The sequence below is a fragment of the Protopterus annectens genome, chromosome 15.part0 (genome assembly GCF_019279795.1).
Source record: "Protopterus annectens isolate FY-2018-M chromosome 15.part0, PAN1.0, whole genome shotgun sequence".
NCBI lineage: Eukaryota > Metazoa > Chordata > Ceratodontiformes > Protopteridae > Protopterus > Protopterus annectens.
Window position 1 is genome coordinate 99,541,723 of NC_056749.1, and position 24,866 is coordinate 99,566,588.

General features: G+C 39.5%; 1 protein-coding gene across 1 annotated transcript in view; it reads right to left on the reverse strand.

The window, feature by feature from the left end:
- Nucleotides 1-2,315: 2,315 nt before the first annotated feature.
- The window catches only part of LOC122789907 (zinc finger protein 501-like), a 149,995-nt gene continuing 127,444 nt past the window's right edge, over nt 2,316-24,866 (reverse strand). The window contains exon 4 of the mRNA XM_044057362.1: nt 2,316-2,679. Coding sequence (XP_043913297.1) covers nt 2,492-2,679 — 188 coding nt within the window. The 3' untranslated portion in view covers nt 2,316-2,491. The remainder of the gene's footprint in view (nt 2,680-24,866) is intronic.

Consider the following 24,866-nt stretch of genomic DNA (forward strand, 5'->3'; position numbering starts at 1 on the left):
TACAAGTGTGCTAAACCACACATTAGAAGCACTACTAAAAGAACTGAGATCTGTACACAATACAGCAATATAAATGGATGTGTGACAGAAATACCAACCCACCTGTTATTCAGGTTGTGGAGTACATTTCAAGAAATGTGCTGAAACAATGGCTCAATGATACATAACCTGTCAACTCGGTTAGAGTTTAAGCACAATTGTAAGCACAGCTACTGTATGGTGATTTCACTTACTTTATAGATGCATATTGGGTATTCCTGCATTCTAATCAATATACATGTTGTTGTGAAAAATACAGGCCTGTAAACTGGGGGAGATGCATTTCAGTCCATAAAATATGTAAAATAATCAACATACCTCTCTCTCTCCACTGATCCTCAAGCCTGTGCATCTGCTCAATGACCGTGATCCTCCACCCCAGTCAAAATATAGAATGTATGAATAATGTATTCCTCAAATAACACTGATATACATTTCTCACCACAGTTTCTAGACATATCTTTCAGAAGAACATTAGATAATCACAACACACAGTTAACATTTTTACATTCAGTTGTTAACACTTTTAAACAGAGACTGCAGGACACGAGGTACGAACTTGCAACCACAATCTACATGCAAACTCTATACTTGATACCTAACACACCTTACCTGAAAAAAGCATGTTTTGCATGCATTGAAAAGAGTTTATGTTATCATATCATCTGGATGGGAGATGGTCCACCAATAATGATCTTGGCTTAAGTCTTCAAGGTATGAACATGTGCTGCTCATGTAGCTAAATAGTTGGAAAATTATATACGTTATCACTGTGTTCAGAAGTGGGCGGCCACGGTGGTGCAGCGGTTTGCATTGCCACCTCACAGCAAGAGGTTCTCTGGTTCGATCCTCGGCTGGGGTGCCTTCTGTGTGTAGTCTGCATGTCCTCTCTGTGGTCGTGTGGGTTTCCTCCGGGTGCTCCGGTTTCCTCCCACATCCCAAAGACATGCTGTAGGTGGATTGGACACTCTAAACTGGCCCTAAGTGTGTGTGTGCATGTGTGTGCCTTCTGTGGAAGTTTGGGCGCTGGGCTGGCAACTCGACACAGTAAAACTCCACTGCCAATCATGAGCGGACAGGTGCTCCGCTGTGGCGACCCCTAACTGGGAAAAAGCCGAAAGAAGAAGAAGAAGATCACTGTGTTCAGAAACATTGACGATAATGGAGAGCATACATTCCTCATGCAGTATGACAGCGTCATGTAGCATACAGCTTCCGTGAACAGAACCATACATGTTGCTGGACACAGTAAGGTACGTATTAGGACCGTGGTATTCCTTTCTAAAGTGCACATCACTAGCAAAATACATACATCTTTCCTGTTCTTCATTTCAACTGGTTGCTTTACACGCCAAGTTAACAGTCAGCACATGTTATGCTTATAAAACAGGTACTGCTCTACAAACATCTATTTTATTAGAAAGCTGGTGTTATCAGAGCATTAATGATTATGACCATATTTATAGAAATTCAAAGACTATATCAGTGAGACATTACCACGCACAACATAAACAGTAATATCATATTTTGCAATATGGTTCTTCCAAAAATGCTCTGTGAAGCTAACAGGTACAAGTATGTGTTTGCCCTGTGTGCATTGGAACCAACAGCACATCAAACTTTGCACACACTAGTCAGTTGCTTTGCAGACCTAGCTAACACTCAGCAAGGGTTTCATTTTACAAAGCAGGTACTACAGGTGTTTATTAGAAGTCCTGCAAAAAAAACAGATTAATAGAAAAATAAAAACAATTTTTGGACCTTTCATTGTAAAGAAATAACAGCTATCATCACATAACTAAAAGCATATGTGTATGCAGTCAGATATTACTTTTTAAATTAAATAAATGTGTCTGTGTAATTGTTTAGGAGGAATGATACAATGAAGATATATACGTGGTGCAATAGGTGATACTGTGGGACTATAGCGAAAAACTACAAAGTGCACAGTCATCCATGGCCTAGGCACTACAGGCATCTGTGATGCAGGTGGATATTGAAATTATGTAGATAGATGTTGTAAAACATATGTACATCTAAAAAGGACATATTTATGGATATTATACACATTATTAAATAAATTAACAACACGGGAATTGAATCCATAGTTAAGGGGATAGTAGTCATCAAGTCCACTTAATTATTCCCAAGAGCTAATTGTCACAGCAGCTAATACATGGTTATACAAAGATCTATCTGATACATATATATATATATATATATATATATATATATATATATATATATATACATATATATATGTGATAAAGAAATATCTGCAAAATCCATAGCAATTCTCGGGTATATGTAGAATATTGTTACTTAATTTAGGGATCTCATGGATGTCTCTGCACCTTGGTGACCCTCATTTGAATCTCCTCCACATCCCTCTGATGCAGGTCATCATAGTGGTGACAAACATGCACTCCAGTACAGTAGATCCCCATCCTCCTTAGTGCTCCTTTGTGATCCAGTTCCACATGTCGATCAAGGCAAAGTTCTTGGATCTGGCTCTCACCCTCTGCTCCAATCCGGTGTACACGATCAACATCTGGGTCATTTCCTCATCAGTCCAGTTGGGTGCATGGACATTTCTGAGCCTCCTCGAAGTAGCCATCATGATCCTCACATTGAAGAAGTCTGAAAAATACAAAAACAGAAAAATGCTCACTGAGGTTTCACTCAGTTCACAGTTAGTAATCGTCTAATCAATAAATGTATCAAAATCAATATTTGTAAGTGGCGCTATGTCATGTTATCAGATCATTGGAAGTTACACACATGGTACCACTTATCCATGCCTATTGGGTGATTTCACAGTACACCTGGTGTTTTGGCACATAAAGACAATGTATGTGCATGAATGGGATTTCAAAAACTTGAATTTTAATGAACCTTATTAATTACATATGGTGCAAATGGTACTTAAAGGTGGATGCACACAAGGTGCACAATGATTCTGTGATTTGGAGTGAGAGGAGTATTGGCGATCAGTAGCATTTCTGTTTTTGTAATTAGTAAATCTTTTAAAGTTAGTCATTTCAAAAAGTGCATGTTTAAATTAATATTTACTCAAAATGTTATTTTTAACAGAAGTTTTCATAAGTTAACAGAATGATGCTGTCTTCAACTTTATACATATATGTGTTAAAATAGTTTAGTTTATATTTTATTTATTTATTTATATTTTAGTTTATTCCATATGCTATATAGACAGACTTTCATTGCAAATGTTAACAGTATAGGAAGGCTTATTTTATGGATCATCCACAATTCTTACATTAATTCCTTGCACTCTGTGGTGTAACTATGGAAACCTATGGATTCCAATACTATTTGTATCTTGTATGTGATGATGATATTATGAATATTTATTATTTCAGGTCTCCTAACAAAACTGTTAAAAACATAGACTCAGGAAAATTGTCCACAGTCTTTGAGGCGAAACTAGACACTATAACAAATTAAATACCTCGGAAGCTGGCACAATAAGGAGACTGAGAGCAATAATTCAAATCAGAAATCCCTTCTTCATTAAAAACTATGTTCTATACAAACAATCCACAAGACAGAATCCAAAACAGTCTGAAAAATATGAAAATATTAAGCGCTTTTATTTGTTAAAATAGTGTTAACCAGTTATGTTAATTTTGCCAGAGTTATTATTGAAGGCATTGTTGTTACTTGTAATATGTCAGGTCTAATTCTAAATTTTGAACTTTCAGAACATCGAATTACTTATGGTCAAGACCATAAGATCGACTTTTCGAAAGTTTAAAAGTTAAAAAAAAAATGTATATTTTTGCAGGGAGGCAAGCACCCCTGCACTCCCACACCTCCTGCTAATTAAATATACCAGCTCTGAGATCGCACTACAGTGAGGAAAATGGTAAATATACCGTTCCACGATGTACGGCGATCTCATTTAAACAGTTCAAACTTTCAAAACGTTGATCTTATAATCTTGACCATTAGCAAGTCGTTGTTTTGAAAGTTCAAAATTTATAGGTAGACCTAATATGTCATATTAGTATTTATCACACACATTGTTATACAGACATTTTCACTGCTCCAGAATGCATACTGTTTATATTGATATATGCTGTTCACAGTATGAAATGCATAAATGGGCTCAAACATAAATATTATCATGTGTGTAGCACTGTGTTTCAGATGGCCAACATCCTAGGGGTGACAACCCCCTCCCCCGCAGGAAAATTAGATCATAACTGATGCTCTCCACCAACATGAAAGGAGACTCCTTGATCATTCAGGTGACACTGCTTGGAGAAATGAAATCTGGACAGACCTCACCAACATGATCAGTGCAATTGGAGGCCACAACCAATCCCATGAAGCCTGTGCATGATGCTGCTCAAACATGATCCTATATGCAGCCAACAGAGTGACACGTTATGATAAATCCAGGGATGCCACCGATGGTGGACCACCACTGACCCCCGATCACGTCACAATATTTCTGTCCTCATTGCATACACCATGAGAGGGGGAGCAACACATCCCTGGTTGTGGTGATTTCCAGGATGAACATATCTGTCCTTATTTCCATTACAGGGCTGTGTATTCAGACAATCACTGCATATTACTGTATTCAGACAATCACTGCATATTACTGTATTCATTCAATCACTGCATATTACTGTATTCAGACAATCACTGCATATTACTGTATTCAGGCAATCACTGCATATTACTGTATTCAGACAATCACTGCATATTACTGTAGCATGCATATTCATGCTTTGCTGGGTGAGGATGATGATAAGTCTAATGACATGCATCGATACAACTGAGTTACAGACAGAGCGGTCCAAACAACATTTGTAATTCTGTTTGCATTAATATTCACAGGTCCATCTACTTTGGGCCTAAACCAGGGATCGACAGGTGAGTGTCTATGTACTGTTACTGTGAACAACACCTTGTTAGTGCCTCAACCTCATTTCATGACATTACTGTTTACTGTTATATTGTTGTTTCTCCTACCATTGTACATTACAGATACATCCAGTGAAGGGGCAAGTGATGCATATTCAAGTGCAGACAGACCAGATATGTTACAGCAAAATTGTCATAGTTTTCAGCAATGTGTAGCACACATGATATCTGACACTTTTGTCAATATTTGTGAATACAGGCCTATCTGGTGTACAGTTGCAACATCCATCACATGAGTATTTATAGCCCATGTTATTGTGTTGTATATGAGATGCTGTCAGTATTCATTTTGCTACATGCATGGCTGTGCTGTCTTTCTCTTTACTTTCCCACTGCAGGATCCACAGTACAACCCACAACCTCTCCACAGCAGGATTCTGTCAGTGGTAGCTATTAACTATGTTCCATACCTGTCCTTGCTGTTAATCCTGTAGTTAACCTCCATTAACACTGTGTGTTTCTTACCATTACCAGGTCAGTCTGCACCATTGTCCTCAAGTGCACATATGAGTGGTATGTGTATGTCATGCATTTCGTATGTTTTAACTATGTTCATCTAAATACTGGTGTAAATGATGTGCCCAGTAATTCTGTTTTGTTTTCCCTACACTAGATGAAGTTCATCCCTGCTCAAGACCGCCAACTTCCCATGAGTTTTTGCCAGGTGTTTTTTTTTTTTTTTTTTATGGACTACATGTCATGTATGTTGACCACGTAAATAAATTATATATTTAATTTATGTAGATTCCATGAAACATACATAGATGCAAGTGAATTAATTATTATTGGTAACATTGCAGTGAGATATATATGCCATATATCTTTGATGATATCCATCATGTGATGCACAAACATTGTCCTGATTGGTGTCTTTGTATCTGTATCATCCCTGACTGCCCTTAGCAGATTGCAACCTGTGAGAGGCAGGCCACCTGTCCACAGAACCACCACAGGTCATTGAGAATCACTGTCTGTGGTCCAACCTGCACAGCGTTCAACTGCTGACCCATCTGCTGAGGTCCCAGCAGTGACAAGGCCTTCAACTCGCAGTCATGCTCTTTCGTCTCAACATGGTGTTGTACCCCCATCCATCTCTTTTGTGGAGCAACCTGTGCAAGATGTGACTGTACATGGTTGGGGCAGAGTGGACCATGGTGTGAGACAGTGAGGTCGCCCTAGACTGCGTTAGAGTGTGCCCAACAGTGTAGTACACATAGCTGCCTCATATTATTGAAATACCACTGTACTGTGATATATGTTTTCTGATATTAAAATTTCTGCATTATATCCTGTGTTTCTTTTTTCATATTATTACATTGTAGAGCTATGTATTTGTAACACTGATGGGTGTCCCTTATTGTTTATCATACAGTGATACAACCGTCTGAGTGTGTATGCATACCTGTGTCAGTTGTGCCCTGATTTGGTGATCCCTGTTGTGACACATTTGCATATGTTCATGCTGGAACACGTAGTTATGTGTGATGCTGTGTACATCTAGTGGGTAGTTGCCATTAGATACAATCTGTGCTGCTCTGGTGCGTCAACACCTGAACATCAATGCTCAGTCTGTGCACTCATGTACATGTGGCTTGTCATGACTCAAAGATTTGGGTCAGATGATACTGCGTGGCCTGGGCCTGCACTTGTGGTCACACCCTACATTCTCTATGCCTGTAACTTCTGTCCCTACATCCTCTTGCTCTGCCTCTCTTATCTGTGGGATGTTATCTTCACATATTTGGGGTTCTTGGGGCACTTCACCCACATCTGCAGCTGGAAAACCACCATGTGCTGTGATTAGCATGTTGTACAACATGGTGCACGCTGTTATCATCTGTGCTGCCTTTTCAGGTGTGTATTACAGTGCACCTTTGGATGTGTCCAGAAATCTGAACCTAGCCTTCAGTACACCAAACAAATGCTTTCTGGTGTTTCTGGTTATTGCATGTGTTCTATTGTAGGTCTCCTGTGCAGGGTCATTATGGGATCATTAGCTATGGCTCAAGTGGATAACGACAGCCATTAGTTGTGGAAAATAAAAACACTTTTGGTCAGAATGGATATCTTGCATCCATTGTAGTAATGTACTTACCTAGTAGCAGTCCCTCAGGTATTTCACCTTGCTGGAATGCAGCCCTAAGTCCACCTTCCCTCCAAATGGCATCATCATGGACACTTCCAAGGTGTGTTGCTGTGATGTTTGTTATGCTGCCATCTGTTGCACAAACAACTTGACGGTTGATGGATGGCCATCTCTTTCTGTTTATGTATTGGTCTGCTTCAGGATGTACTGGTATCTTGATAGGTATATAGGTTCATAGGTAGGTACTAGGCTATCTACCCGAGGGCATTTATAAGCCTAGCCAGAGTGTGGTGGCTTTTACCGCCCCATTGATTAATTAACTGAGCCTCTGTCAAGCAGAGCCAATGAAGTGATTCCAGGGGTGTACTTTCTGTTACCCATCCACTCATCAAGGCTTCTCTTGAAGAGTGTTAGTGAGGGGCTCTGCCTAATGTAGTTAGGAATTTTGTTCCAAAGCATGGGGAGTCTCTGTGACAGGAATCTATCCCTCCAGCATGTTCTATTTATTGTTGTGGCGAGGTTTAGCTCACTAGAGCGTGTGGCTCTCAGTGACTTGGATTTCTTTAGGTGGAGCATGTCCATCAATTCTGAGTTGGACATGGCTTTGTAAGTCAGGCAGAGATCACCTCTGAGTAAGCGATATGCCACTGAGTACAGCTGGAGTTTTTTCAGTTGGGCTGCATAGGACATATGTTTGAGGCTAGTAATCCTCTTGGTGAGGTGCTTTTGTGGTCTTTCAAGCTGTTGGAAGTGTCTTGTGAGGTACATCCCAAATGGGGCATTGTACTCTATAATGGGTCTGATGAGTGATGAGTAGAGGGGCACTATAACCTCTTTATTTCTAGATGCGAACCCCTTAGTAATTAGATGGGCCACATAGAAGGATTTCCTAACTACTTTGGCAATATGATTGTCAAAGGAGAGATTACTATCTACCTGAGTCCCCAGATCTCTTATTACCTCTTCTGTATTAAGGGGGCTGCCGCCTATGTGGTAATTCGTGGGTGTCTTGTTTTCCCAAACGGGATGACTATTCATTTTTTGGTATTTAGCTTGAGGCCATGACTTTGACTCCAGGTGTCTGTCTCAGTAAGGCCTTTTTGGAGGATGTCCGTGTCAGCTGGTGAGTTAGTTATGGCTCCCAGTTTGCAGTCATCGGTGAACTTGGTTAGCCATAGTCCTCCTGTGTTTGCCTGTACTTCTGAGAAATATATGCCAAACAGTAGGGGTCCCAGAACTGAGCCTTGCGGGACACCACTTGTGACTGGTTTAGAGTCAGACCTGGAGCCCGCTATTCTTACTGTGTGAGTTCTGTCTGTAAGCCAGTTGGCAATCCATCTTGTTACGTAGGGGTTTATGTTCAGGCTGGTGAGTTTTTCTATAATACCCGAGTGAGGAATGGTGTTGAACACCTTGGCAAGATCAAAGTAGGCTGTGTGTACCACCTTTCCCTTGTCTATGGCTTTGGTAACTGTCTCAAAGAAGTCAACCAGGTTTAGTAGGCATGATGTGCCCTTAACAAAGCCAAACTGGATCGGGTCAAGTGTTTGGAGGTTCCCAATGTCTTTGTTAATGAGTTGCATGATGATGCGCTCTATAGCCTTGTAGACCAGGCTAGTCAGGCTTATGGGGAGATAGTTACCAGGGTCAGTTGTGGCCCCTCCTTTGGGGAGCAGAATAACCATTGCTGTATGCCATTCTATGGGCACATAGCCTGTGGAGAGGCTGAGGTTGAAAAGCGTGTTTAGGTGGGGGTTTATTTCATTCTGTAGTTCGTGCAAGATGCAGCCTGGGACACCATCTGGCCCCATTGATGCTGTATTTTTGGCTTTTGAAAGGGCTGTTTTCACCTGTGCTTCTGTGATTTCTGGGACACTACACTTTTCCGGTATTGTTGTGGGCCCTTTTGAAGGTGAGAGGGAGGTGAAGTTTGCACTGAATCTATCTGCCAGTATGTTGGCAATATCAGTAGGTTCAGTATATTCTGTGCCATTTTGCACTATCTCACAGCATATCTGCGAGTTGCCACTTAGATTCTTGACATAGCTAAAGAAGGCTTTGTGGTTATCTTTTGAATCCTTGGCTATTTTTCTTGCGAAGTTAGCCTTGGATGATTTTATGAGGGACCTTAGTTTCTTACTGATACTGATCAGGGATGTCTTTCCTTCTTGGGAGCTGCTTTTTTTCTGAACTAGTTTCTTCCTTCTATTGTATAACCTGTTTATTGCAGGGGTCCACCAGACTGGTTTCCTTCTCTTAGGGGAGTGAGTCTTGGTTTTGCTAGGGATGGCATGATCCATGCAACCTTGTAGGTGCTCATAGAGTGCAATTGTAAAGAGTACTGCATCTTGGGCAGTGTTATCCTTTAGCCTGGGGGCTGTGAAACTTATCACCTCTGCCTTAAGTAAGGTGAAGTTTGTTTTAGAAAAGTTTTTCACTGTGGTTTCCTTGGTTGGGGGTGGTGGTGGGGTGTGGACATCCAGGGTGATTAGTTTATGGTCTGATCCAACCAGTGATGGGTTGACCTCCGGTACGGAGCACCTGTCGCCCATGTTGGTGATGACCAGGTCCAATATGTTGTGGCCTCTGGTAGGGGAGTTTACCAGCTGATCCAGGGCATTTGAGTTGATAAATTCCAGGAAGCGCTGTACCTGGGAGTTTGTACTCAAGTAGTTTTCCCAGTTAATGGTAGGTTAATTGAAATCTCCCAAGATCAGGGTGTTCGGTAGGACCTTCATGCTTTCCAGTGTCTCCAGAAAGGAGGAGTGGTGGTCCTGGGTCATGGAGGGTGATCTGTAGCAGGCCACAATTTGCATTGCAGATTTGCCTGATGTTAGTTGCACATGGATGATCTCAGAGGTATCATGCTGCACCACTAACCTGGAGGTGTGGGTATCCTTGATGAATATGGATACACCCCCTCCTTTTGTGTTTTGGTCTGTGTTCTGTGGCCGAAATGTGTGGTTTGAGTTGTAGTTAGAACACCAAGATAGAACAAAGAGTCTTCAGGAACAACAAAATAGTCTCAGAAACGCTAAACTTTTAATGAAGCTTTCGGGCTCTCAACCCTTCATCAGCATACATAGTATCAATTACTTCACATTTAATAGAGGTAACAGTTAAGAACACATGACCAAACCAACCAATAAAATTCAACCAATAAAATTCAAAAACACAGCATAAACACATTTTGTAAAAAATACAGAAAAAGAATTTTCATTAAAAAATAATTTAAAAACATTTTACATCTATTTTAACTTCTTTGTTCATTATAAATCTATGAACAACTATTATGTTCTATAAATTATTCATCTGTTGTCTTAGTAGTATAGGTTTTATACTGGTGGCATTATTTAAACCAGGAGTGGTGTCTGCCTGTAGCCTTATTATCCACTCTAGTTCCTTTATTTCCAAAAGATTGTTGACGTCACCCCGGTTTGAGTTGTAGCCCAGTAGTGCTGGAGTGCTCTCTGGAGCCTTGAACCAGGTTTCAGTTACTGCACAGATGTCGACGTTCTCCATACTTAGGAGTGCTTCGAGCGCATGCATTTTGAGATTTAAACTCCTGGCGTTGAGTAGCATAACCCTCAATTTTTTACTTGTGCTGTTTATGGAGGTGGGTTTGAATTTTCAGCCTTGCCTAAAAAATGCACTATGGGGGCAGGAAGAGCCTTGGCCAGTATTTGAAAGCCAAGGGGTGACGGGTGCGAAGCAACACGGCTTGTCGAGCATGTCATCCCAGGCTGACAGACACTGGATCCCCTTTGAATGACACCAGACGCTTAGCCAATTGTTGAAATTGATCATTTTTTCTTTATACTGAGGTATCATTCTTGGTGAGGCCAGGATGCTACTTAGCGTCAGGGTCATACCCACCTGGGCTACATGATCAGAGAGCTCTTCTATGTCTCTTTTCATGTAGTCCAGGGAGGTACGGCTCAGGTCATTCACACCAACATGAACAATGACAGAGTCATATTTGTACTTGTTCTGGAGTGACCTGAGTGCTTGTGTTATGTGGCAGATTCTGGCTCCCAACAGGCAGCTAACAGTAAACTTCTCCTTGTCCAGCCTAGTGAGTGAGGCGTCAGTGTGCCTGACTATTGAGTCACCTATTACTAGTGTGCTAGGTATGTTATTTTGCCTTAAGGGCTGTGATTGTGAGGCACACTGATTTTGTGTTTTATGTGTTGTCTGGTTTGTGACGGGAGGTGCAGGTTTTGTGGGTGTCTGCTTTGGAGCTCACTGATGCTTTTGCAGGTTTTTATGTAGAGCCTCTGAGTATGATGTCCTGTATTTATGTGTATTTTTTGCCAGTGCTGGTTTAGTAGGTCTGTGTGCAGCTGGAGATGTGGTGCAAGTGTCAACCTTCTCCTCATGACTGCCTGTAACAATCTTGGGTGGAGAGCGCTTAGCCTCCAGTTTGGCTGTATAATTGCATCTCTCGCATATGTTAGTGTTTTGTGGTAGGAGGAGAGGGCTGTCTGTGTACATGAGGCAGTTGTAACATTGCCTCAGGATACCCAGATTCACCAGCTGAACTGGAAATTACACCTGAAGTTGCTCTTAGGTCATGCCTGAATAGTAGGATGAGCTGCTTAGTCACTTGGTTGGTGAGGGGTGAATAAAGAGCTTTGCCCTGCTGGGCAGTCAAGTGTCTGGGTATATTAGTGCTTGCTATTAGGTCTGAGCAAGTGCTGGACTGTAGGATGCTTTTTGAGTGTTTAGGTTAAGAGTTAGACTAGTTTCAAATGAAAAACTGAAGAGGAGACTTAGTGGAGCTGGGAATAATTTAATCCTAGCTAACCAGTGCTGCCCGGAGTACAAAACCATGCAACGTCTTTTTTAAACTACTAACTTCTGGGCTGGAACCACTCCTCCAGGGACAGATGGCTGCTCAAAGTTTCCCTCTCTCACAGGTGAACAGAGGAACTTCCTTCTATCCAAGTAAGGTATGGGCAACTCAGAAACTTGTAACACAGCCCCGAATTCAGCACTAGCCTGAAAACTGGACTATACTAGCTTAGAAAGGCAGGAAACAAGAAATTTATTTATTTATTTTTTTACAAGATAAGGCAAAACAGTAAAAAGTACACTTAAAACAGCTTTAAATGACTACAAGCGGTCAGAAAAGGCTGTCGCACTTTAGTGTGTAGCCTACAACAGTTAAACAATTTATTTAAACAAAAACAACTTTCTAAAAGTGCAGGCAGTCAAATAAGTACAATATGTGAAAAAAACAAGCTTTTAAATCCCAACAAGTGCTGGAAAATCAGCGTTTTGGCAGAAAACAGTTAAGCACAGCAAGAAAATACAGAAAACTGATACTCAATCACTCCGAAGTCTCTCTTTTAAGCTAGAAGGCTTATATCAGTTTAAGGCTTTCTAGTGCTTTCCAGTAGGTTAGTTACAGGAAAGATGGGAAACAAGTGCAGATGTGGTCTTTTAAACCAGAAAGTTGAAAGATTAAAAGAAAGTTGAAAGAGATTGACAACTTCCTGAATGGTCAACAAACTACAATTCCTGGGCCAAGAACCACTCCTCTTGTGGTAGACAGGCTACCTAGTACTTACCACTCCCACTGATAAGCTAGAAGGCTACACTTCAACGCAAGGCTTGGGGGACTCAGAAGCTTACAAACAGTCCTGGATACAGCAAATCTGTACCTGGACTAGACTAGTTATGAGAAAGGTGGGGATCAAGCACAAACACTGGCTTTAGGGGCTTTAAAACCAGAAAGTTGAGAGAGATGGAAAAAACTGCCCAAATGGCCAATAAACTACAATTTCTGGGCCAGAACCACTCCTCTTGTGGTAGATAGGCTACCTAGTGCTTACCACTCCCACTGATAAGCTAGAAGGATTCCCTCCAACACAGAAAGGCTTGCGGGGCACAGAAGCTTACCAACAATCCTGGATACAGCAACTCTGTATCTGGACTAGGCTAGTAACAGGAAATGTGGGAAACAAGCGCAAGTGCGGCTTTTAAACCAGAAAGTTGAAAGAGATGGAAAATGCACTGAGTACATGTGAGAAGTTTGCTATGATATGGACATGCTGCACCTCAGAAAATCCAAATCCCATCGAGCTACGCGCTTGAGAGACTTGAACCTCAGCACTGAAATAAATAGGACATGCTGGAGGGACAGATTCATAACCCAGAGGCTCCCTTCACTCTGGAATAAAATCCCAGTCCAGGTTAGGCAGAGTCCCTCATTGACTCTCTTCAAGAGGAATCTTGATGAGTGGATGGGAGATCGTAGGTTTACCCCGGGTATCACTTCTGTGTCACTGTTAGACAGAGACACAGTATACTAACCTCGAAAAAGGGCATAGCAAAATAAATTTAAAATGGGTGGTGAAAGCCAAACACATTCTGGCTAGGCTTATAAATGCCCTAGGGCAGATAGCCTAGTATGAACCTATGAACCTATGAACCTATATAGAACTGGTGCATTACAGTTCTTTGCCCCATAGCAGTGGATGGAAAGTGTATGTAGTCATCCACCTTGCTGCACATTGCTTCCAGGAATTTTGTCAGGATATGAGTGCCAGTTATCTGTGATACTACCAGAGCATCACCCATCTGGAATGTCCCAGATGCAAGTACATCCAGGCTGAGAAGCACTTTGGTTTCAAGGATGATGGGGTTTCCTCATTGAGTCTGCAGAAACATGTGTGGGGCACACATCTTGCAGACCGCCTGCACCAGTTGTCTGTTGACAGGGTATCTGTCAATTATTTGCTAGTCTGACAACTGGTAGATAGAATGTTTAAACAGATAAGAGCAAATTATTTGAGAAACATCAGATATAGAATCACATGATCATAGGATCATAGCAAGTTAATAGGCTAATGGCCCTAGAGCTGTTTTAAGTCTAGCCATTCATGCCCCTGTCCATAAGGGACACAGGTGACAAGATGGGTGAATTTATTTCCCATCCATTGGTCCAAATTACATTTGAATAGGTTTAGGGAACAGCTGTGCTTCACATGAATGGAGAGTCTTTTCCAGAGGAGGGATAATCTCTGAGATACATACCTGTCCCTCTAACGTGTTTTGTTTATGTCACAGACACGGGTTAGATCTTTAGATTGGATAATGCTAGTGCTATTGGTTTACCAAATGTGTAACAGATCCATCAGGGCTGCAGAGAATGTCTTGTAGTTCAGTCATGGATCACGTCTCAGTAGTCTGCAGGAGATCAACTACAGGGACAGGGCTTTGAAGGGGTCCACACAGGACATGTTATTTACACCCAGTATTCATTTAGTGAGGACCCTCTGTGGGCACTCCAGCTGTTGTTGATGTCTAGTCAGGTACACACTGAAGGGTTCATTGCACTCAATTATTAGTTTAATGAGGGCTGAGTATATAGTGGGGCTATGATTTTCTTAGATTTGGATAAGGCTCCTGTCCTTCTTTCTCTCAGTAATTCCACTGAAAATCCTACCTTGAAGCTGTATTTTAAAAGGGCCTGATGTCCCATTTGTGTCAAATACATCTCCTATTGAAAGGTCACATTAATTCTTCTCTGCTGGATATAGATTAGGACTCTACTTGGGTTTATGACGCCCCCAATCCATTAATAGTTCCAAATCATAATCTTTAATTCACCCATCCTTGTATTTTATTAACATTTCTTGTCTTGTGGGAGTAGGAACCCACTATCTTTTTGCTTCTGATTGCCCACTTAACTTACCTGGAGTGTTCCTTGTTGAGTGTTCTGTCATGATATAGTACAGCATCTAAGTTATAACTTATGATTTCTATAAGATTGTTTTCAAGTCTAAATAAACTTCAGCTTTTTACTTATGCCCTATTTAACCCCCAAAATCCAATCAAAAGCAGCAATTAAATAAATAACATCGGAAAACATAATGAAGTTAATTTAACATTTTTTCAAAGGAAACTCTTGAGCATTTGCTATAAGATAGTGGTCCACGATCCAGGAGTTGTTTTTGGTAGTGAAGACAAAATGATGCTTATCCTCATGACTGAGTCCATTTAAGTTACTGAACAGAATATTAGTCCCCCCTTCTCTGCCAGGGGAACCAATGTACATTTCCCCTCTGGTAAACTGTCCTGAAAGCTAGTTTTTCATCTGCCTGTTTGATTTTGTCAGCTACTGCAAATGGCAAATGGCTCTCTCTTGGCTACTCCATCAACTTTCTTTATTAGTCCTATTCATGGATCAAAGTGTTTCAATGCTTAGACACTTGTAGATGAAGGCCACGGAGAGCTATGCATATGTGTCACCTGTTCTAGAAAAGATACAAACGCATGATATAGACATACAATAACACTTAGAAATGCAATACTTAGTCGTATTTGTATATATTATGTGGAACAATATGTTTATCACTATGCATATTACTAAAGGAGAGAAGTGATGGATTATACAAATGCTTTATTTATACCGTGACCAAATTATGCATTCTGATAATTTATGTTGCTCTCTTGTTGGATCTGCATGTGGCCACCAGATGGCGAAGTAGGACCGATCTTTAGAATGTAAGTTATAGTATGCTATACAAAATGTCATTGGCATATCTTTATTTCCAATAGTTTTTTTTTTTTTTTTTACAGAAAAAGACAATGGATGCTAAAGTTAATCTTCAGATGCTTAAAAAATGTTATTTATGTATATTTTTAAATGTCTACAATTTGGATATCCCATGCAATTTATTACTTACAATTTTGAATGTGGAAGTTGTTTGTTAGCTTTTCTGGACACATTATTATTGTAATAAGTAAGGAAGGTAGGGTCATTTTTATAAGCTGAAAAGGGGCCAAAACCAGTTTGTATACCTCTCAACTGTACACATTTTCACAGAATGCCCAGATTTTTGCCTCATATTTTGCATCAGTTCCTCATAAAAGTTGTGATTTGTTGGTAAATCATTGAAGATTTAAGTCACTAAATAATACTAAATAATGACAGACATTTCAGTTTCAGACTTCATAATCTTCAGAAAATACATAATCATGCAAAACCTATTATTCTAGCAACTTTCTAAATTTATAGGAGGTTGAGAGGTTTGGTTGTTGGATGCACTCTACACGCCTATTAGATACTTTTTCTGCAGTGTACTGATTGCTGGAGTTGTTTTTTTTTTGTTTTTTTTTTTTAATTGTGATTCATTGTCTGATGTCTGTGTACCTGAAAACTGCTTTAGTTGTCTTGCACTTTAATTTCACTTCCAGTTCTACAAGTTTTGCAATAAAAGACACCTTCATCTGAAGTTCCTTGCTCAATTCCCTTAACATCTTATTCTTCAACTGCACTGACAAAGTCTCATCTAGATGATTGTAAAGCATGAAGTCCTCCTTAATCTCATAAGAGTCCAAAAATACCATATACGTTCAAATTTTCCCATTTAACTGATGTATCTCATCTATGGCATTCAACAAATGCATCTCATCTCACACCACAAGAGCAATGGTTCCCACTCCATTAGCAGCAGCAGAAATGGCTTCCTGGTTACAGCTTCAGTTAGAAACCTCAAGCAAATATTGACTCTACTTTCCTGCTGCTCAGTAATTGTCATGCTTATTAATCTGAATCAATACTACTAAACTTTCAAACCGACAAAAATATACCATTTCTGACCTCATGGCATTGAAGGATAAAGCACTAACTATGACCAGACAGGCCAGTTTAAGTAGTAGAGCAAACACTGGAAGAACTGAAGCAGGGGAATGCATAAGTGAGCAGATAGATTGACCAGTGCTGGAAGGAGGGAGGGAGGCAGTGTGTTCTGAGCAACTGCAAATCCACCCCAGGTTTAGCACCCTTGCCCTCATGGAAAAGGGCAACAAGTAAATATTCTACTCATCCCTGGGTTATTCTTACTTAAAATAGAAGTGATAAAAACTTTATGGTAATGTATGGTTAGGCTTCTATAGATCCTCACAGATCAACAGCCTGATAGGTACCTATGAACCTTTGACCTGCTGTACCAATGACCTAATAGGAGTGCTTGGGCACTGCTGGTGGCAGCTACTGGACTGGGAAACTAAAGCCACATATCAGTGTAAGCAGTCCTCAGCCACGTCACTCAGATAAAAACACATATCAGTGTAAGCAGTCCTCAGCCCACATATCAGTGTAAGCAGTCCTCAGCCACGTCACTCAGATAAAAACACATATCAGTGTAAGTAGTCCTCAGGCATGTCACTCAGATTTCAAGAGTCAGGGGCATTCAGGTAAAGCTTCCAGCTGCTGTAGAGGGTGGGACTTATATGGGAAGGGGAGAGGGAAGTAGGGGTAACAGAGAAAGCAGAGTCAAGGTACTGATTTATCTTTTCTTTTAGAGTCAAAAGATGTAGATGTGAACTCCACATTCTTTTATTTTTTGGTACTTTTGGAATAAACAATAAAATCCTTTTCCTGTTTTATGTGTCAGAAGCTGGCTGCACTGCTTTAATATCTAAGAGACAATTACCTACTAGGCAAAGGTGGTACAAACCTCAGTTATGCATTCCTACATTACTTGCCTTACCCATTTAACTGTGGTTTTGGTAACACTTTGCTGAAAATAAGGAAAACCATCTTATTAGTGGGAAGTAGGAAACACATGGAAGAAATAATGATAGGTCTGCCTTCACTGTGAAGAGGTGAAGATGACTCTATGTTGTTGTGATCTTGTCGTGAACATCCTTATTATTGTTGCTGTTTCTTTGTTGTTGTGATCTTGTTGTGAACGTCCTTATTATTGTTGCTGTTTCTTTGTTGATGTGATCTTGTTGTGAACGTCCTTATTATTGTTGCTGTTTCTTTGTTGTTGTGATCTTGTTGTGAACATCCTTATTATTGTTGCTGTTTCTTTGTTGTTGTGATCTTGTTGTGAACGTCCTTATTATTGTTGCTGTTTCTTTGTTGTTGTGGTCTTGTTGTGAACGTCCTTATTATTGTTGCTGTTTCTTTGTTGATGTGATCTTGTTGTGAACGTCCTTATTATTGTTCCTGTTTCTTTGTTGATGTGATCTTGTTGTGAACATCCTTATTATTGTTGCTGTTTCTTTGTTGTTGTGATCTTGTTGTGAATGTCCTTATTATTGTTTTTGCTGTTTCTTTGTTGATGTGATCTTGTTATGAACATCCTTATTATTGTTGCTGTTTCTTTGTTGTTGTGATTTTGTTGTGAACGTCCTTATTATTGTTGCTGTTTCTTTGTTGATGTGATCTTGTTGTGAACGTCCTTATTATTGTTGCTGTTTCTTTGTTGATGTGATCTTGTTGTGAACGTCCTTATTATTGTTGCTGTTTCTTTGTTGATGTGATCTTGTTGTGAACGTCCTTATTATTGTTGCTGTTTCTATGTTGCTGTGATCTTGTTGTGAACGTCCTTATTATTGTTGCTGTTTCTCTGTTGATGTGATCTTGTTGTGAACATCCTTATTATTGTTGCTGTTTCTTTGTTTAATGCTTCTTATTCTTCCTGCAGCTTCCATTTCTGAAACTGCCTTCTTGAATTGATGCTGCCTTGTCTGTTTTCTGTAAGATCCAGTTCTTAGAGATATAATATCTGCAATATTTAAGGGCAAAGGCATGAAACTTTTTTACACTTTACATAGTTTTCTGTTTTTGTGTTACTTTGTAAAACATTTTGTGGAAGAGGACCATAGACAAAAGTTTTATCTACAGAGCATTTGAAAATTTAAGTTACATATTCAATGGAAGTGGTTGCATTTGATGTCATGAAAAATGCATTAGTATAATTTTAGGAAGGATTGCTTTAAAATAAGCATTTATCATACCATGCCTGCGTTACAATGTATGTAAAAACCTACTCCATCTGCTATCTGGGTCAGATATGAAATTCTGCTGCTTAAAGACATTTGAATCATGTCATCATTCTGTGCTTAAACTGTTAATCTGCTATTATTCCTTATTGGTTTGGTTTACTGCTTAGAGCAGCTTTGTTTACCTAAAAGAGTTCTGAGTGTTGGATTCCAAACAAACCTTTTCTGGAACTCAGACTCAGTGGTTCATTTGTATGCCACCATTTTGATATAGATATTGGTTCATAGGTGTTTACTAGGCTAACGACCACAAGAGCCTTTTTAAGCCTAGCCATGCATCCCAAATCTCTGACAAGTTCTGATACCCTTGATAAGTGTAAGCATGGGCCTGGGAGATGAACCATTTACAGATTACCTGTTTGCACCAGAGACATAGGATAAACAGAATCTTAGCTAAGACTCATACAGTTTCTTAAAGCCTGATTGCCAAGAGCAGTGATTCTAGTGAGACTTCCCAAAGGTGTCATGGAAGGACTGTGTACAAGGAGTTATGGCTAGTGGTTTAGGCTGCTCTATTTTTGGAACACAGCTTCGTTTTTGGATGTTAATTTCCATGGTAGACCATTTGAAGTTTTCATTTATTTAACTTTCACCAAAGCAGATGTATGCAGTAATGATGCCGAGGAAAGATTCATCATCCCCATCTGTTTCTTATCTTTTTGAGCCCTATGGAGAAGACATTTGATGTAAACTAGGCCAAATCCTTCTCCTGTTTAGACTGAGATAAATAGGTCCCCTTTAATTTTTCTTATAAGAAACAGATCACAAATCCAAATGTTTCATTTCAGCTTTCAAAGATGCTTTCTAACCTTTGAAATATTCTTGAGCAAAATGTTTGTATAGTGTATCAGAACCATGGCCTTACATGTCTTTGGGCCAGCTCCATTCCACAGTAAAAAAAAAAAAAACAACTTTTATTTTATTCTAGGTTTTGTGCAATTCTTGAACATTTTGCTTTATGCTTTCATATTAGATATATATTATTATATTTATATAATTTTGAATCCCACTGTGACACCCATGCACTGGCCCAGTAATCAAGGAGCCTCAGTCCTCACCACTAGCACCAGTGAGGAGCATGCACATTGGGAAGGATAACAAGTACACACCTAGTAAAGTACAATTTCCCTTAAGAGCACACAGAGATCACAGTCATTCTGGGGCTGGTTTCTCCCTTTCTCTCCAGATCCCCAACAAGACTCCCCACTGGCACAGCTATAGAGTGGGGTCCTTAACCAGGGTCCCAAGCCAAGTCCTCCTAGCACTCTCTCTGTCCAACCAGTGTTTTATGTCCCTGTCGAAGTAGCTGACACACACACACACACACACACACACACACACACACACACACACACACACACACACACACACACACACACACACACACACACTAAGTGCTGTTGCAGGAGATCTGGTGCTCTCTGGGTAGGGATATGAGTTATATACAAACACACAGACACTCCTGGGAAAGGCTGGCACAGGTTCTCCAGCTATGCCCCCTTCTCTCCACACTATAAGGAAGAAATCACTGCCACCAGGACCCCTACATATCAGCTACTCTAAGGCCCTTCCCAAATGGTAACCAATTTCATTGTGTAATACTACTGATACCCAAACAGTAAGTGTGACTCAGCAGCATGTCTACTGGAGTGGCTTGGACACTATCACTAAATACATGTAAGTACTCTAGAGCTTAAATTAACTCTACACAAAACTGCCACAGTTTAAAGGTTTAAAATATTTGATAATTAATAAAAACACAAAACAAATCTCCTCAATTTAACACAGTGCTAGTCAAGAGTTCAGAGATCACAGGAAAATGCTTAAAATAATATTGTAGAATAGTCTGACATAAATATAGAAAACAGCTAGACTAAACTTACTATTTTCTATCTATTTCTTAAGAGAAACACTAAAGTCTAAGATCCTACTTACATACAGACAGAGCAAAGCAAGTGCTGGTGAGTGGTCAGTTCTGAAGACAAATGCAAAAAGCTGTGCTTTCTTTCTGTCCTTAAATTGATAACACAGTACTGCTTCACATTACATAATTCTTGACACTTCTCTCGTTTCCCAGGATAACAGAAACTCAGAAGTTACATTTCTTTTTGTAATGTGCACCTGCAGGAGGCCACAGCAATAAAATACATTATATATGTAAAACCTGGCAATTAACTCTGGTCTCAAAACAATAGAAGGAATGTCTTAGCCTAGACATCTTGACTCTAAGCTCTGAGATCAAACAGCCATACAATGCTTGACTTATCAGCTTTCTTCCAGCAGAGTGAAGAGCAGAGTCCCAAGCCTGGCAGCATGCCATTTAGGACGGATGTGAAATCTCTACTGTCTTATTCTGCCTTGAACTTCTGATACCGACAAATGTATCTGGTCAGCTGGCCAGTGCTTTCTGTTCAGTAGTGCTTGGAATGGCTGTTATATCCTGATATTGAAGGAACCCTGAAAAAACATTCAGAAGGCAGTATCATTGGCTCAGACAACCTACAATCCTGTGTTTTCAAAGCTTGCTCAGAACATTTAATCCAACCTCTTAAGCTCATCTATGACTTCTGTCAGGAAACTAGCCTTAACATTTTGAAAGGTACCTTTATTAAATCCATCTCCAAAATTACAAACTTAGTAACACCTCCATACTTTTGAAATATCTCCATCCTGCCACAATGGATAAAATCCTTGAAAAACTGGTAAACAGCAAACTAGCAAACTACTGATCAACAGCTCTTCCTCAAAAAGTGACTGCAGCATGGGTTCTGGGAGGCAGAAAAGGCATCACTGCCCATTGGACTCTTACAAATGATATCCTTATACAATGGATAAAGGACAACTGATTGATTTAAACAAAAGCGCTTGATACACTTTATCAATCTCTCCTATTCTTTCCTACAATCCTCTCTCCTGGGCCATGGAATAAGCAACACAGCTGGTGAGCAATTTAAAAACTTCTGTCAAATTGACCATCTCAGTTACTCCAAATCATCTAAGGCTGTACCCCCAGCCTTACTTTTTTGCATTACATTAATGCCCTTCCAGAGCACAGCTCCAAATGTCATGCATATCATCATTTATAGATCTAGCCCATCTCTCCAAGCAATTGAGCAACCATTCCAAGATCTACATTACATTGTCAAGGTTCGCCATCACAAACTCATACCAAACCATATAAAAACTGCATTTGTGACCTTTTGAACATACCAAAACATTACACAGTACCAGACAAATAGCACATACTTGACCACACCCAAACCCCCCTAGACGCCCCCGCATCACTTAATTACCTGGGTATCCCTACAGCTCCAGCTCTATATTGAAAAAAACAAGGACCAAAATTCAACAAACCCTACTCTAGGCATGGAATTTCACACTTCCTTCTCCGAAGCAGGAAGAGAAGCCATCGGGAAAGGGGTGCATGTGACTCAGGTAGAATACGGCACTCCAGTTATTGCTGCTGCTTTGAAAAATAATTCTTAACCTGCAAATGATATTTATACTTTTGTTCTGGTTCTATTCCGTTCTCTTTGGTAGAGAATGGCATGTGTTTTAAGCTGCTCTATATATTGATGGAAAGTGTTAAAATATTGCCTACTCCTAAAAGTGTAGACCTTTAGGCTATAACAAGTATGCTTTAAATATTTGCTTGGTGAAGCCTCAGTTTACAAAGAACTGTGGTGTAAATTACACCTTTTGAGTTTCCTTCCCACAGATTTTAAGGATGACCTGCTTATATAGTGCTATCAGACCTTAACCAGCATTTTACTTCGTCTTCATTTTCGGACCCCTTTTAAACATGTTCTCTTCATTTCTTTATTTATTTATTATTTATTTTACATTTTTTGACTGGGCTAGTCTAACTGGATATATATCCATTTTCAGTAGAGGCCCGGGGAGATAAGCTCAGAGGAAACAAACAAAATCACATATACAAAAATGAATGTATACAATGAACATTGCAGGTGCAGTACAGAGAATAATCAAAGAGGTCATTCGTTCATAACAGTGCAAAATGTACAGATACAATTAGTACAATACAAAATGTAGTGCAAAATATACAGATACAATTAGTACAATACAAAATGTAGTGCAAAATATACAGATACAATTAGTACAATACAAAATGTAGTGCAAAATATACAGATACAATTAGTACAATACAAAATGTAAATATACAGATACAATTAGTACAATACAAAATGTAGTGCAAAATATACAGATACAATTAGCACAATACAAAATGTAGTGCAAAATATACAGATACAATTAGCACAATACAAAATGTAGTGCAAAATATACAGATACAATTAGTACAATACAAAATGTAGTGCAAAATATACAGATACAATTAGTACAATACAAAATGTAGTGCAAAATATACAGATACAATTAGTACAATACAAAATGTAGTGCAAAATATACAGCTACAATTAGTACAATACAAAATGTAGTGCAAAATATACAGATACAATTAGTACAATACAAAATGTAGTTGCAATACATCATAAAGAAAAAGATGGCAGCTGCATTATACAATATATTAGTATACAAGTAGTCATAAAGAAAAAGTAGGAGCTGAAATTATACAATATATTAGTAATAGTCTCCTTAATGAGATTCTGAGGATGTAAGTAATAGTATAGAAGGACAATGTAAGTTGTTATTAAGAAAAGGAACTTGATTACTGAGAAGAGGAGGGTAAGTTGAACCAAGTAAGAAGAGCTAGTTGATCAGTCAGGTTTAGTACAGGGGCACAACCAGTGTGTTCTGAGGAAAAGTTTCAATTTGGTTTTAAAGAGTGATTTGAGTACACATGGTTAAAGTCCTTTAGGTTGCATTTCACCCTGGCACTACCTTGTTAACTCCCTACTTAGTCCCCACCCATGACATTTTATTTATCATTTTTTTGTTCCTTTGTCCCCCCACGTTTTTCTCAGACTTAGGGTCAGCCTTAGGTCAATTTATTTATTTATTATTTATTTACATTTTTAACCAGGTAGTGTCTGAATGGGCCAGTAACCCCTTTTCAGAGGAAACCCGGAGAGAAAAGCTCCAAAAAATTAATAGTTAGTTTACAAAACAAGTATACAAGAATTTTTTTTTTGTCTTTTCGGCTTTTCCCAGTTAGGGGTCACCACAGCAGAACTCCACTAATGATTGGCAGTAGATTTTTTTATGGTGCTGAGTTGCCAGCCCGACGCCCAACTTTCAACGAAGGCACACCCATTCACGCATGTCTTTCAGCGGCCACTCGACCATGGGGAGGACATGCAGACTCCACACAGAAGGCACTCCAGCCGTGAATCTAACAGGAGAACCTCTTGCTGTGAGGCAACAATGCTAATGCTGTACCACCGTGGCTACACAAAACAAGTATACAAAAATACAGTAGTTAAATCACAACTACAACAGTACAATTATCAAAGATGTTAAAGAAAAAACTAATAGTTGTGGAAACATAATATCACATATTACAGTCATACAAATAACTATATCTATTGTATAATCAAAACTCTATTAGAAAAAAGTTAAAATCAGGTCAAAGGTCAATTGGTGCTCTAGGCAAAAGGGCTCCAAAGGCCCCCTTCCCACATGCCCATCCATCCTGGCCTACCCACACCATCCGAACTACATTTTTCTATTAAGGAAATAACTGTATTAAGCCAGGATTCTGGGAGCTACAAGGCCCCAGAAGCAATGGGGTTTTAGATGATCAAGGGTAAGTTTTACAGTTCTTTTACAACCTTTTCATCAAATGGTGGCCTGAAAAACATGATTAATTGATGACATTCAGTCTTACTCTTCAACTTTGATTTTTCTTGCAAACTTTCAACACACTTTTATTGACCAAGACTACATTATAATAAGTAAATTAAGCTGGGTGGATGGAGGGCAGTAGGCACCAAGAAACCATGGGGTTATACACACTCTAAGGTTATTTATTTATTTTTTTCAACCTTTTGATCCA